We start from the raw sequence: 16,458 nt of genomic DNA on the forward strand, positions 1-16,458 counted from the left end.
GCAGGATCTTTAGGATCTTTTCAGTACGTGAATAAGAAAGCTCAAGATGCTGTGAGAGGGGGGATTGATACCACAGTCCCTCTGAATCAGCACACAATCAATGCCTGCATGTGGTGGCAATTCGTGGTTTCTTTTTTTTTGTTTGTTTGTTTTCAAAAGGTGCAGTCCTTACCCATATGTCAGAGCAGTTAGTAGGAAGTACCTTTAGAACATTGCTGAAGAACAAGATACTGATTGATATTGGTAACTTAGGAATAAATTGTTCAGACTGGGTCTCGGCTATCTAAGATTAACCCATTTTAAACAGTTTTGTAGTGATGTTCTCTCTTTGCTGTTAAAGGAAGGTTGTTACAAGCTACTGTATGCTGTATAAGCATCTGCAGGATGCTTATACAGCATACAGTAATTCAAAGCATTCATCATGTTCATCAGCATTCAAAGGCTGATGAACAGCTCCAGTCTGTTTTCACTGAGATCTCTCTTTCTATGGAGGGCACTATATAACTAGATTATTGCAAACTCTACCTCCCCAGTGTAAAAAGCAAACAAACCAACCCAACCCCTCCTTCTCCTCTAAAGAAAAGAAATCCAAACAGCAGATACAGACAGATCTGAAATCTCCCAGGGTTGAAATACTACTTTCTTGGTGATGGGCAATGTAAATATATAATCGTCAATTCATTTCCAACAAGCTGGATTTTCACATGCTCCCTGTTACCCTTGAGTTTCCAAACTCAGGATTCATGGACTTCCACACCTTACATCTGGGTTGTTAGAAAAGGAAGGTGCAAAGAAAAATGAATCTAGACATTTAGAAATGATATATGTAATGAGAAAGCTGCTAGTCCCCAAACAAGCTATTCTGAAGGTTTAATATGCCTTAAAGTTGTAGGCTGCACTGAGGAGTATCAGTTCTTGGGTACTTCCCAAGAGTTTCCACTGTTTCCTGAGATGTATGTGCACCAAGTTGCAGTAGGGTGAGTTCTAGAGGTCAGGAATATTACCGCTATTTCATGAAGCACCTTTATGACTCAATTCCTAATTATCTTTCCAGCAAGGCACTGGCTTCTGTAATGTGTAGGTACACACACCTTATTGTTGATGGGAGAAACTGATTATATAATGCTTGTAATTTGAGGCTTACCTTCATTTAACATATTGAAGTGTCAGTAGTAACATCTTAGAAACAAGTTGTCAGTCACTTTTAATTTGTAGACTGTAGTTGATTTCTTGTGAACGCATACATTACATCTATAAAAAAATACCATATTACTGCATGATTAATTCAGTTAAAAAATTAACATGCTGTTAATTTTCAGGGGCTGGGGAACTACTTGGTAGTAATCAAGTTGCCTTATGTCTCTTAGGAAATAGCTGCTGAAATAAAAATAAATCTCTGCTCTACTAGTGTAGATGATCTATCTGTAGCAAAAAATAATGTTTATTGAGAACAAAACATGTTACATCTTTTTATTGTCATTTTACATCCATTAGGATCGAATTGTGTCCATGCCTCTGGACAAGGACCATGAAGTAGCAGTTCAAGCCATGAAACTCTTGATGCTTATGTCACAGTAAATAATTTCTTTTTTAATTTACTGTATTGTTTTAATGGCAACAAGATCCAGATAAAATCCTGATGAATCTTCCTGTAATCAATTACATGCTGGGAAAAAATTGGTCCCAGCAGGATATGAGTTACAGTTAAAGCTGCTCAAGACATGATATTTTCTTTCTGTGGGAAACACCAATATTTAAGAAAACCTTTGTGGTCAGATTCAATGTGAAAACTAATTGTTTTTATCTTTATACTTCCCCCCGAAAGAAAATTTCAAAGCACTTTCAATTTGGCTTTTCTCAAATAGACTGTCTGTCTGTCTCCTGGGAAGTCCGCACCATACAATCTTCTGTCCCAGCATTGCCAGGTCTTGACTAGGAGCTCAGGGAACTCTGGCATCTTCCCTGTCTCCCCACCTGATGCAGGAAGCCTTAAACTTTGTTGCTAGAATTTGGGCTTCCAGATTCTTTGCTCCATGACAGAAAATCTGGGAGCTATCAAGCCCACAGCAGCCTAACTGACAGCAAATGAATAAGTATATGGCATCTTGTTTTTGCTGAAATGGAAAAGTAACAGAAAAGTTGTTTTGTTGGGAAATTACCTGCCAGCCATAGAATTGGTAAGGTAATGGCAAATTGAACCTGTGGGGAAAAACTAGACTAACATTACAGAAGCACATGATTCCTATTCCAATACATCGTTGAGAAACGTGTTTATTTTAGAAACAACTTTTTTTTTTTTTTTTTGGCAAAATATATGAAGAGTAAATTCTCTGTCCCTCTTTTTCAGAGCAAAATAAGAATAACAAAACCCACTGCATTACATTGTTTGATATAGTTGAGATTTTAGTACTCCAGAAGTGTCCCTTCTGGTTTGGAGCTTAAGTTGAATTCTGCTGATGCAGATGCTTATCTCCATGTACAGCACGGTGCATTGTCCAATAGCCTTGAGCCATTTGCTTTCCCATTTAAGCCAGAAGTATTGGTCATTGCTAGAAGAGGATGTAGAGCTTAATGGACCAAAAATACGGTGGTGTAGATATTTACATTAAATTTTAAGTACATGTATATGTTGAAGTGATGCTTTATTATCTGGACTCACTCCTCTTTCACTTCACACTCTATTGATTTGAGTGGCATTTCTCTAGGTTACTCCAACATATGCATCAGAACAGCATATGACTACTTCACAGTAGCGTAACATGCTTTTCTGAAGCAAGTACTATTATTCGTGTCTCGCTAGTAGTAGATAGGGTTTATTGTTTCTGTGTTTACAATATCCATTTCTACATCACTTGCTTCTCTGTGACGTGTAGCTATTGGAACAAAGCACAATGCTGTGTCTGTGTGTAACATGTCCCTGTGCTAGGAGGAGTAGCACACCATTGTTGAAGTACAAAGATGTTGAACACCAGTTATGGCTGCACTTGTTCTGTCTCTGAACTAACAAGTGCTATATTGGCACTGCAGCTGTTTAGGGTCTCTGGCTTTATTATGTGGGATCATGTTCTCATTAATGAGAGCTGCAGCTATAAAAGTCTGATCATTTTTTTTTCCCCTGAAGCAATTTTTCCCCCCAAATTTCTCTTAAAATACAGTTAGGTTTTCAATGTAAGTACCATCTAAAGTTTTTCTGAATGACATTTTTCCATCATAAAATATAATTTTAATGATCAGAAGGAATACATTTTAAAATTGTTTTCAATTAGGCTGTGTGGAGCATACATGCTTCTTTCTTTTTGCTCATCTGTTGTCTAGCCATCCTCCTTTCTGTCCCCCTCTTCCCCCATCTGCTTTGAGCACTGCTGATTTTGCTTAATTACTATAATGATGAAAGTGAGAATTGGGAAGTCAATGAGCAAATTCAAGGACAGATCTTTTTTTTGATGTGGCTAGTACTGATCCATCTATAAAACCTGTGTGAAGGGAATGCAGACAATATAGACACTATCCAGTGTCTATATCATAATCTATATCCAGTGTCTATTTCATAATAAGAGCCTGAATCAAGGTGCTTTTCTTGAAGCAGGGACAAACCTTATGCCACAGAACCTACAGGTATCAGAAGGGACTCACTGCTGACATTGCAGGAGCAAAGAAGTTTCAGGCTCTCTAGTAGGTGCATATCATGGTTCAAAACCATTACCTGCATATCGAGCAGTAAAGCTGCCTGATAAATGCAATAAAGCATGAAACGATGTTGTGGACAGTGACTCCACTGCCTGTAAAGAATAATAAATGACAACTTCTATAAATGGCACTGCTGCTTGTATGTATTTGTGTAATTCATAGAGAGCACTCAGTCATGCTGTATTGACTTCTCTGCGGATGGTCAGTCTGCAAATTTAGCAACTAGTTGCCCAAACTACATTTTTAGTGAGGCATGAAAGACCTTTCAGATCAAGTTTCCATTTTTAAAGCTACCAGTAAGAACATCCATCAGTAAGAACTCTCTCTATTTGATTTGGAATCGTGATATTATGGAATTGGCTAACAATAAGTCTTTTTTTTTTTTTTTTTAAACGAACAATATAAACTTGACTAGTCAGGTACTGATCTTTAGGACTTGCGTCTAGTTCTGGAATGCATATTTTGTTATTTAGTGACATGTATGAGAGAGAGGCAAGGCTGGGAGTAACTTTTATTTTCCCCTCACAATTAGTCTGCTGGGTGCTCTGTCACTTTCCTGGGGAAAATTTACTATATTAGCAACTCTCTTTTATGAGTTTTCATAATTGTCTTTTGGGCGAGTATAGTAGCAAGACCTCTTTGCCAGTTTTTATTTTTATTTTTTTCAGTTGCAGTGGAACTCTGCATATTTGTTAGTACTAACTATGTCTCTCTCTTAACCATCACTGCATTCTAGTGCAGTGGAATATATACCTGACTGCTGTGTGCACTGCTGGCCCATAACATTTCTGTGCTGGCCTTTACATTCTTTCTCTTTCTTGCTAGCTAGACGGGCAATGAAAATACCAATCTTTTTGATTCACTTAACCATGCTACACTATTAAAAATATAATAATAAAATCCATTGCTGACTTAAAATGCTCTTGCTATGCATATACCTGTGTGTTTTTTTTTTTCAAATCCATATTTGTATTTTCATTTTGTCTCTCTCCGAGCTGATTTTTTTCTTCTTGTTTGTTGCGTGTTGTCTCAATTGAATGCCAAGGTTTTTGGGCTGGTGGATTTCTATTTTTACACAGCGTGGTGTGATCCTGAAACTGAAATGAGCCTATGAGGTTTAGCATAACAGAAATTATTAATGCTACTGAATTATGCATAATAGTTAGCATTAATGTTGCAAAGGATCTGAGAGGGAGTAGAACTAGGAAGGAGAAAAAATGAGTGACAGTGAGAAGCCAAGGAATCTTACTGCAAACATCGCCCTTCAGGAGGTAAATTAGTTTAGCGTGGCTACTGCCAGACAATTCAGTTCAGTTTTGTATGCTTAAGTACCTGAAAGAGTTGAGGGAGTTTGGAAAAGAGAGCAAAAGTAATTAGATAACTGAAGTAGGTGAATGTGATTACAAGTGGTGCATGGAGGGATACAAATTTATAAACGGCTTTAAAGGTAAAGAGCAAAGAGGGAGAAAATTATCTTGTATCACATTAGTTAAATGTAAGTAGAAATTAAACTGTGTTTTAAACACAAAGCTCTGAAATTTGAAATCTGGAAGAGCTGCCTCAGTGAGAACAGTGGGTATATTGAGGACTCATTGAGGACTTGTTTAAATTACTTGTTGGAGCTGATGAATACATTAATTTTCATTTCAGTACTTTGACAGTATTAAGTAGGGTTTATCCAACTTAAAGGTCAGGAAACTGAAGCTTACAAGTTTTGGGTGTTCTGCTTAGCACAGGAGGCCCAAGTCAAGTAGAGATTCATCATTCTTGCACTTAAAAATGAAATTTTAGTCTCCCTTCTTATTCTGAGTTAGACTGGTTGGGGGGGGGGGTTACATTCTAGGAGAAGCTCAAAAACTGGATTGGCAAAGCATGCCATGGCAAATAATTCATCGTCAGCAAAGAGATGAACTCTGATTCTCTGGTGTTATTTCATAGCTGAGCCATGGACTTCGGAGAAGGAAGTGACAAATGCAAATGCATTATATCTAGCAAGGTTATTCAGAAAGCCACTATTCAGAGAAATGGTTAAGTTGTGTTGAAGGCTTAAATGCTATTATTGTTGAATCATAGAATGGCTTGGGTTGGAAGGGACCTTAAAGATCACCTAATTCCAACCCCCTGCCCTGGGCACAGACACCTCCCACTAGATCTGGTTACCCAGGGCCCCACCCAGCCTGGCCTCAAACACGAACTTCTACTATGAAGTGTTTTACTGTCATTGTAAAAAGTAAGCTGAAGAGAGATGTGTATGCTTTGCATACATGTAAGGAATTTACCCCCCTTTGTTTTGTCTAATGGCTTTGAGAAAAAATAAAGAAATGTTACTGTGAAGTTGATAGAGGTAGCGACATAAAGATCTCTCTTCAGTAAAGCAAATTACACAGCACAGTTCTGATTTCTTGCATGAGTAACTTGACTAGCAGTACTTAGTGGAAAGGAATCGTGCTGGGAGTCCTCTCAGCTCCTCTGTGATTCCTGCAGGTCCACACTCCTATTAAGGTAGAGTTATGGTAGTGCTGTAGAGGAGTCAAACTTATTCCAAACAAAGCAGAAATGAAAGACCAAAATGGAACAAAGGTTTGTGCCTTCTCCTCTGCCTTCTCCTTTTTTCTATCTTCTCAGTTGTATGCTTTCATGGAAGTTAACCATCAGCAATTTTGTCATCTGTGCACCTCTGTTCAAGAACCTTCACGTCTGTTCTGAAATATTCTTATCTTTCCTGTCTGAAGAGTTGACAAGAAAAAATAAAGGTTGCTTGTCTCGTAGGGTTATGTTTCTTAACCAGAACAGAATACCATATAGCATCTGTTTAATGTGCATCTTCCCGTGCTCTGTCACAGCATAACCATGGAATCACAGCACATTGCAACATACTAGTGCTATTTTCAAGTGGGTGGCAAAGGACTCTTGTTCTACTGTAGTGTGGCAACCACGTTATCAGCTCTTTCTGATCACCAAAGTGCCATCTTGAAATACCTGCAATAACAGTAGGGTAGAATGAAGGAAATAACATTTTTAAGTATAAAAAATAGATAATCTGTTCTGTTATTTTGAACAGAATGCTTTCAAGAGGTATTTTTTGAATAGCAGTGCTCAGTGCAACAGTGATGTTTTTAAAATGTGCTTGTAGATTAGTATATTTAATTTGTATTTATTTAAATGAAAAATAAACTGAGTTTTTAAAGTTGAGATGCTGACCTTGAATTACCCATGCCCAAATAACATGGGCTTAATCTTTCCCTGCCAGATCCTCCTCTAACATTAAAAACAAAAAAAAGTAAGTTGGTAAGCCTTGAAAATAGCATCAGGTGTATTTTTATTTTACTGTTTTGATTTTTATTGTCATGCTTAGCGTAAGCTGTAGTGCAGACCAAGAGAAGTGATTCCAGCAATCATGTATAGCCACGTCTCTTGCTTACAGTAAAATGGCACAAAAAGCAAGATATGAAATCTTTCATCTGGTGCCATAGGCAGAACAAAATAGGGCTGTGATCTCTCCCTAGAAGATCCCAACTTCTTCATGCCATGTTCACACTGAACTGCAGAGAAAATGGTATGTCATAACATTGCTATGTGGAAGGCTGTGCCTGTTTATTTTTAGACACCTAAACACTGGCAGGCACTTCTGGCTTAACCTTTATCTGTTGCTTGGCATTCTGAGGGCTGTAAATTAGCAGCAGTGTTATTGCTGTATTTAAACTATTCTTTGAATGTGTGATTATTGGCTTACGTTTGCAAAAAGAAAGGCACCCATTTATTGTAGTAGTATTAGTGGTAGTGGCAGCAGGTGTAGCCAAGTGTTGTTACTTCCAGAGGCAAGTAAAACCGCTCAGCTCTCACTGGAGTGGGAATTTTGAGTGTAAAGCAGGTTGTCTCAGAGAGAGTGGTGGTCAGAGCTATTACATCTCACCTGCGCTTGTCTTGAAGAGAGACAAAGTAGCACTGTTGTAGGTCAATGTAACTGGGGCAAATTCTTAGCTTCTTTGAAGGCATAGTCAAAACCAAGGAGGTTGGAATTTCACTTGTGCTAGAAAAGAGCAAAGTCCTTAATTTCTACCCAAAGAGATTGCAGGCATGCTACTGAGCACTTTGAGTCATCTAAACAATTTAGGCAAGACATTTTTTTAAAACAGACTCAGAGGTCTCACTACTTTCATAAATGTATAAGGAAGAGAAAACCTGACATATGAGTACATTCAAATATCAGAAAACATGTACACTTGAGTGGTGTGTTCATGCTGAAAAATCCATTTAAATATACAAAAAACAGTTTTTTACTCTGGTGGCAGTCAAACGCTGGAACAGATTGTCAGAGAGGCTGACCGGACACAACCCACAGCAACCTCCTGTGGCTGACCCTCTGAGCAGAGGGTAGGACTAGGTGATCTACCTACTCCAGAGGTACTCTCCAGCCTTGGCTGTTTGTGATTCAGTGTTGGCGCACTCCAGATCACCGTGTGTTCATATGGAATTTTCTTTTTCAAGCTGTCTGCTGTTTAAAAAAAAAATATGTGTGCATAGAGAAAATGAGAAGGGGAGCTTAGCAGTAACTAGTGCTTTAAAAGAATTAAATAACGGACATATTAAAAAGAATGAATGCAAACTTTTTGGATGGCTTCACTAAATTCCCATGGTCTTTTAATATAAAGGCATGCTCTGTGATCCATTCTTACTCCTATAGGTGCAGTTTGTTGTCAGTCTTAGTTTACTCTCACTTGTTAACCTCATAGAAGTAATAATTCAATACTTTATTCAGGGCTTTTCCGGACATGACAATGCTTATTCGGAGATGCTAATGCACCATATTATCTCTTTCAGTTTCTTATTGTTTAGCAACAATAAGCACATTTTTATGCTATTTCCCCATTTCTGTAGATGGCTGAATAAGAATTTGCATTAGTATTTTCCTGTATGCTGATTACATGATATATGTACTCAGAGCACTTTCTTTTTCTTCTGTTACCACAACTGTGTACTCAAGGGAACTGTGTGATAAAAGAAGCCACCAAAACCTGCCAGAATTTCTTTTTTATTCACTGCAAGTATTATCTTGCAAGATTGACCCATGACTTTTGAAGATACACCATCAGCATTTCCATTTAAACAGCTTTTTACCATGCTTATGACTGTCGTGAACATACACATAAAAAAATATTTGCAAGGAACAGTCCAGTGATACTCTTAGTATGACTCTTCCTTAGTGTGAGCTCACTTTCTTTCAGTCAGATTTGAGGATATTTTGGGACGTTGGGTCTTGTGAGGATGCTGAAGGATGCAACAGGATTGGACACAATTGCTTGGGCAAGCCAGGAAGGGGTTTTAATTTTCTAAGCCATCACTCCCACCAAATGGGGAATCCTCAGTTTTAAAAGAGGTACTGGACTGCAGCTGCAGGTGATTTAGAACTAGTACTAGCTGAGAACTGAGCACAATAATAAATAAAAACTCTTTTCCCCTCACCTGTCTATAGGAAGTGGAAGGATGTCATATGTTGCTGTTTCATTCGCTCAAGTAGCTTAGTCCAATGATGTTGTTACTGCAGTAAGAAGCAAGCATTTTGAAACTGTACCCCTTCTTTTGGTCTTCACTTAGCTGGTATCTCTTTGGTGGGTTATTTGACCTCAATGCTTCATTTTCCTGTTTTGTAACAAGTTGCAGTTAACACCAAGTGCTACCTCCCATAGTATGTTCTAGCTTTATTAGTTGCCATGTGGCATTCTCAAGATGCATAGCTTAATGGCTGTAAAAAAAAAGTTGTGATTTTCAGTGTGGTAGGACAGAAAGGTTGCAGGCGTAAGCATGCTATCTAGAATGTGTTTCGCTTTCTTTTTGTGTGCGACTCTGTATAAGCCCAGTGTAATAGAGTATAAATTTTAAAATGCTGTTAAAAAAAATCATTTAAAAAGAATTTGTTCTGCAAGATGAAGGCTTCTTGTTTATTATCTTCTATAATGGTCATCTAAGCACAGAGGCACAACTTGCCTCTTTCATTATTATTACTCTTTTTACCAAGTCCACTAATCAATTTAATTATACTTTAAATTAATATTCTGTCCAATGGGCCTGATTTTTCATGGCTTGTACAGACCTCTTGCTTCTCTACAAAATGAGTAAAAAATGCTGCTAGTTCCATTTGATAGCATTTGTAGATATGTCCTACAAAACTTTATAAACAAGTTGCAAGGCTAAGGAGCATCAAGTCTAATAAAGCTGGACATACCATTCATTGTATTCTTTGCAGATAAACCTGAACTATAACTTCCGTTGTTATTTTTGCCTAGGAACTACGAGGATGTGTTATCAGATGAAGACTGTGAAACCTTATACCGACTGGTTTATACCACACACCGTCCACTTGCAGTAGCAGCTGGGGAATTCCTTTATAAAAGGTATCTCTGCCTATTTCTTGCATATTCTCATTTGTTTCAAAATGAAGGTGGATTTATTTAAGAGGGACATTAAGCATTCATTTTTCTGCTGGAAGCGTGTGTGCCGTGAGGATAGTAGATGTACTTTCTTCTTTTGATTCGGAAGGGAAAGGCTGTCTGGGGGTGATCATTTGTTCCTTGGCACGGCCTTCCGCAATAGGCATGAGAAAAGTTGCAAGACTAACACAGAGAATATGAAACAATCGACTGATCCACAGATACCATGCCATGTTGAGAATACACCTCCTTTCTTTCTACTTTCTTTTCCTGTTGCTTTGCTTCTTACAAGCTAATTCATCACCTAGCATCTGCTGGATTTCCATAGCATTGGTGATTAATCACAAGAATGGCCTCCTCTTCCCTTTGGAAGTTGCCGTATACATTGTAAAGGCTTTGAATAATGAGAGATGCAGCAGATTAAAAAGCCCTCCCAATTTTCTGTCAGGTTAATGAAGTACAGGGTTTATCTTCCCCAGGAGTAAGTCTTATAAATGGGCTTCTTATAACAATGGTTGCATGAAGTGAATGGAGTTGGCATGCTAAAAAGAGAAGAAATAAATATTCTGTCTCTGTGGCTGAGAGAAATAATTTTGCTTTACGAAGAGGAATGAAAACAAAAATATTTTGGCAAGACTTTTGTGGGGAAAAATTCGGAAGTAATAATGGTTGGTGTTTCTCACATGTGCAGAATCTCCTCCTAGCTGCCTGTTCCTATCTGGCTGAACTGCTGATATTCCAGGGGTTGTGGAGTCAAGTCCAGCAGAAAGACAAAAGACAATAAATCTCTTTCGATGAGTCTTCTATCACATCTGTTGGCCTTACTTAGTCTTTTCTGTTTGTCCCAATATTCTATCATAAATCAGCTGTTTTTCCTCTCAGAACGTCTGTCTCTTGCTACTAAATTGTTTGCCTTGGTAACTTTACTTTTGATACTCAGCTTTGCAGTGCAGCATGGACATTCTGACCCTCTAAACGTCTTTCTTCCTTGTTCTTGTTTGCCCAGGTCTTCTCTCTGGCACTTCTACTACTATCAAAATCTTATTTCTGGTGTGATAGAAATGTTAATGACAATGTCCTTTCCCTAGTTATACTGATAACAGTTTTAGTATAAAGTTTATTTATTTTTTTCTTCTTTATGGTGTGTATGAAATCTCAGTGGTTTCATTCTTAGATTACTTACTGAGCTGGCATCAATTACACCAGCAGAAGCACTTTTGGAAAGTCTAAGTCTATACTGACATTGAGTAGTGTGGTCCTGCTTTTAAATCCAAGACATTTGGGCCTGTATGTGTTTTGGGATTAGCACTCTCCATGAGCAATACTGTCACACTCATTTGGGGCAAAGAGGGAAATGGAAACTGTTGTAAACAGTTTTTCCACTGTATTTGTGAAATGGAATAAATTGTCTCTTGTAAATACAAGGTACTATGCTTTCTTTAAGAAGCTTTGGTTCTTAGATGTACCGTAATGCGACTAATGGTTGGGTAGTAATATTTTTACTGCGTTGTTAAGGTTTAAATTCAGCCTAGAGTAAGCCCCTTCTCAGGCGTGAGAAAATGCCTACCTCAGGATATATTCAATGCTGTGAAATCTGCATCTGCTGTCCAGAAAGTTGGCAGGGTACCTGTTAAACTGTCAGAAACAGTCTCTGCATCCACAGGGACAGCAGATCTCTCCTGATGGAAAACAATCTAACCTCCTTTCCTTTCATCTCATAAGAAAGTCTAATGTGATTTACAGTAAATAAGAATACATTTAGAAAAAATATAGTCCTTGGGATCTTGAAAGAATGAGCATTATATTGGCAAATGATCATAAGGGGAACGTGGCAGAAATGAACTGACTTCCTTTTCTGTTGGCAGGCTGCTTAGTTATGAGGGAGACGAAGAAGTTCTGCCCAAAGAAGGAGGGAATGCTGGGACAAATGCTCACCAGTTGAAAAGTTTAATACAGTTCTTCCTGGACAGTGAGGTGAGAATAGGCCCTGCAGTAAACCTTTTCAATTCACTGTTGCATGTTGATTATCAAGTTCTGGCTTCCTTTTGAGGGGTATTTCCAGTGGTGAGCTCTGAAATGTTTGGTGTTTGGCACATTCTCACTCTCCAGGATGAGTTGTTAATGGAGACAGAATTTGGCATTTCTGTTCTGTGTTTTAAGACTAATTTACAGCTCTGCCAGTGGAGAGAATCAAAGCTGAAGCAGCTTCTGAAAACAACCTAAAAGATTAATGGCACCATGTGAATGGTTTTTGGTGTGTCTGTGTCTTTCTGCAGGCAGATGGAGGTTGCTGTACTGTAGCTCCATGCTGACTAAGAACTGTGTAGTTTTTCTGAGATTTTATCAGTTTAAGTGCTGTACTTTTCTATTTGGCTTTTGTGGTGGTGCAGACCTATGTCTGGCCAAAACGTCTAAGGCACTGCCGTTTCGAATCAAAGTGCAAAGAATTTCACAGACATTATCTAAAATGTTAACTCATTTTTAGTCCCAAGGTTGGATTTTTAGTTACGATCAGCAGTATAAAAGCAATACAGAAACTAGTTTTAGAGAGATTGCTTAAATTACAAAGCAAAGATACCATAATAAGAGGAAAGAAAAGCTTCTTTCCTGATTTATATCCTTTTTTTTCCCACTTTCCTGCATTGTATCAGACTGAAGGCAGTGTTTAAATGTTGAATAGCCTCAAACTAAATATGTTGGAATACTGTATGTGACTGTATGTGTGAATGACAGCTCTGTGATTGGAAAAGGAGAGGACCATAGGAAGTTGTATTTCTTTTAATGATGTGTTTGCTTTTATAAGTTTGTGTTTTTAATCCCTAGGTGCACAAACATGTTGCATACCTCGTAGACAGCTTGTGGGACTGGGCTGGCACATTCCTGAAGGACTGGGAGTGCATGACCACACTTCTATTAAAAAATGATGGAGGAGATGGAGAAGGTGGGTGAGCAAAGAGCTTAGCTTTGTCTGGATTAATCTCTTGTTGTTGTTTTTTGCACTTTGCCTCAGCTACTTTAGGATCATTTCATATTGCAGTGCCCTTTGATCCCAGATTGTGGTCGCCAAGATGTACAAAGCAGATGTACTGCTGATTACATGATCTGCAGCAACATACTTGTTTTATTCAGTATTCTGCATTTATGTAATGTTAGTTTAGAAATTTTGCAAGAACGCTTGCATAATTAAGCTTAAGTAACATTCCCTTCTTTTGTTTGTTCAAAACTTGAGAATCTAACAGAATTGAATGAAGTGTGGTATTTTTGGACTGCTGTTCATGCCTGAAGAGAAGAAGAACAATGTGTTGAGTTCATTGACATCTAACATGTTAGAGAACTCTAAGATATTTTTACAAAAAAAAAAAAAAAAAAAAAAGTGAACTTTAATAATAGTTGTACTAGAACTGGAGGTGGTTGTACAATTGAAATCAAAGTTTGCAGACCCAGTGAGTTAAAGCATTTTGTTGCTCAGAAGAGTAGTTTTATCCTAAATGAGATAGTAGTTAATAAAGATGGGCTTCATGGAAGCTGCCTGTATTTTTGGTAACCCAAGTGCCCTAAAAAGTTTAGTCATGAGGCAAATAATCAGCTTTGTGTTCAGTGAATATAGAAAATAGTTTTCTTCAAGTTAAATCAAATGCACTCTAGGTGTTTATTTAGCAACACTGCATCTTTCTTTCTGTAGTGTCCTTCCACAGTTGTCCGGATAAATGAATAGGCATTTCATTAGCTGTTGCTGCAACTTCATTTTTCTTTTGTGTGATGCTGAAAGGAGACTGGTTTACTTACAGCACTGAACGATGCCCAGAAAAGTGCTCTCACTGAAATTATCCTCGCGACGGTTAGAGAAGCAGCTGAAGGTCATCCTCCAGCCGGCAGAGGTGCAGCCAAAAAAGTCAGTGCGTCTTATTCTTACATATGGTGCTGTAATCACAATCTCTTTGTCTTATGTGCTTTGCCAGATAGCGTGCTCCCAGCGGTAGGTATATCTTCAGAAATGAACTGGCATACTTTTACGAAATGTCACACTGTTGTTTGACCTGTGGATCTTATTACTAGTGGATGTTGAAGGGGATGAACATTAGAAAAAAGCCAGTTAAAGCAAGTTATTGACAAATGGTGAGCATTTTATCCATGCAGAATTGTTGTTCAGTGCTTTGTATCTAATTTAAAGTTAACAAAAAATAAAAAAAGCATCTGGTTGTCTCCACGGAAAATATCTTTATCTTGGCTTCATTTGATTTAGATAAAGGCATATAAGTTAACCTTGAATTACATGTAAAATTCCACTCAGATCTAAGAGATTTTATAATTGAAACAAAATGCTTTGTCTGCAGATTCTGTCAGTAAAAGAGAAGAAAATACAATCGGAAGATTGTACCAAAATTACTGAACATTTTATTATGGTGCTTCCTCAGCTCTTGGCAAAGGTAACTAACAGCTGCTCTGTGAATGCATGTTAAATATTTCATTAAAATTCCTGCAGTGCACTCATATCCTGTTTTTTTTTTTTTTTTTTTTTTTTTTCTTCTCTGCAGTATTCAACTGATGCACAAAAAGTGGCAAATCTTCTGCAGATTCCACAATATTATGATTTAGATGTTTACAGTACGGGACATCTAGAGAAGGTGAATAGGAATTGGGGTAGTCGGTGCATGTGGAAAGTGCTAAATTTATGTGACAGTGTACAGAATTCAGTGTGACTTGGAACAAATAGAAGCCTGTTGAAATATTAAGAAACAGTCTTGTACCTTGAGGAAAGCGGTCTTTTTCAGGCTTTACTTTTTGATTGGAAGCTGCCAAAGAAAAGCGTTAGCGCTTGTCAGTTCCGATATGCCGTGACTGGCCCTGCTGGGTGATGGGTTGTGTTTTCATGCGATAGGCCTGCCCCTGGGTTTTTCATTGATGGGTGGAGAGAGGGTGGGTTATGCTATGTGTCTAAGCTGGCATCTCCCTGGAGTTTTCTGCAGAGTAGGTTTCATTCTCCTTGAGGACTGACTCCCAGCTGCTAGGGGGTGATAGGAACTGAAAGATAAGAATGGAGATAGTGTAACTGCTGATGGGAAAGGGATGGTCAGAAATGGATTGATTAAATCCTTGAAATAGTGTAATGTATTCTAAAGCAGGGATGTTTACAGGAAGGTAACAAGCAAACATGCCTAGATTACTTTCAGCACAAAACATTAACTGGAAGAGGGGGAGAGTCAGTGGCATGGCACAAGTTAAGTTTCCTCCTGCCAGTAAGAGTGAAGATGGCAGTTGCTGACATGATCTGAAACAGTATCTGTCCTCTGCTGCTGGGGGAGACAACTTCCATTGTTTGGAGACACACCTTTCCTTTGGAAAGACATCTTTATTCCCTAACATTTTATTTATTTTTTTATAGTAGTAGTAGTGCCAAAGGTGTATTACTGAAGCGAGACTTAAAACAGTTGCTTAATTTTTCACAAAGATTCAGACAGTAATGAAATAGAACCATAAAGCCAGAAAAAAAATTGTATCTACTAGCCCTGCCCCTCTGCTCCTTAGACTGACAGTTATTTGGTACTGGTTGTGTGACCTACAGAGATTCATAGTCCAAGCGAAATGTGTCTGAAGCCTAAGTGGATTTGCATGCATTTCACCTGTAATACCCCTTTTATCACTTGCAGCATTTGGATGCTTTGCTGAAAGAGGTAAAAGACATTGTGGTCAAACACTCTGACATGTCTGTCCTTGAGGCATCCTCCAGGACTTATTATATCCTCTGCAGTGAAGAAATTGCCATCTACAATCAGGTGGATCGCGCCCGAACTCAGCTGATAGATGAGTTGGCGGGACAGCTTAACCAGCTACTAGATGGCTTCTGGCAAAAGGTGAGCGTGACTCATTGCGAAGACAAACAGCCTGTTTCCATATGAAAACAGAAGAGAAAAAATTAAAGGGGATATGGAACAATTTTTTGCCTGCTGTTTCTCTGCTTGGGGGGAGCAGAGCTTTCAAGGTTGGGTTTGCTCCTCTAAAATGACTGATGGTTTACTTTTTATTGATTTGGCAGGAATAGAGTGGTGAAAATAGTAAATGAGGTAGTCCACAGCAGCAAAGGGACATTTTATGTTGTCTAAATATTCTGGACATGGGTTCCACTGTTGTAGTATTACTATGCCAAAAATATTATGTAAAAGATCAGCTAAGAAGGACCGTGGATCTGTAGGTGATGAGATTGTTCCCAAAATACCGGTTACTGCTTTGGTTCTATACTTCTTCATATTTGACTGCATGCAAGATACCTTTTGTAGTTTGACTTTGGCTGCGTATTTCTAGGAAAAAAAAAAAAAAAAAAAACACAAACAAACACAACAAAACA

General features: G+C 38.2%; 1 protein-coding gene across 4 annotated transcripts in view; it reads left to right on the plus strand.

Annotated features, from left to right (window-relative positions):
• LOC309890138 (cohesin subunit SA-2-like) overlaps positions 1-16,458 on the plus strand; it is a 63,062-nt gene that overhangs the window by 26,780 nt on the left and 19,824 nt on the right. For all 4 annotated transcript variants that reach the window (XR_014319381.1, XM_082783723.1, XM_082783724.1 and 1 more), the window contains 8 exons: positions 1,495-1,574; positions 9,972-10,079; positions 11,981-12,089; positions 12,939-13,056; positions 13,904-14,007; positions 14,450-14,542; positions 14,651-14,740; positions 15,764-15,967. Coding sequence is in view for 3 of the 4 variants with exons in the window: in XM_082783723.1 (XP_082639849.1) it covers positions 1,495-1,574; positions 9,972-10,079; positions 11,981-12,089; positions 12,939-13,056; positions 13,904-14,007; positions 14,450-14,542; positions 14,651-14,740; positions 15,764-15,967 (906 nt within the window). In the remaining variant the exon portion in view is untranslated. The remainder of the gene's footprint in view (positions 1-1,494; positions 1,575-9,971; positions 10,080-11,980; positions 12,090-12,938; positions 13,057-13,903; positions 14,008-14,449; positions 14,543-14,650; positions 14,741-15,763; positions 15,968-16,458) is intronic.

The sequence above is a fragment of the Aythya marila genome (assembly GCF_965140915.1).
Source record: "Aythya marila genome assembly, chromosome: 1".
Taxonomy (NCBI): Eukaryota; Metazoa; Chordata; class Aves; order Anseriformes; family Anatidae; genus Aythya; species Aythya marila.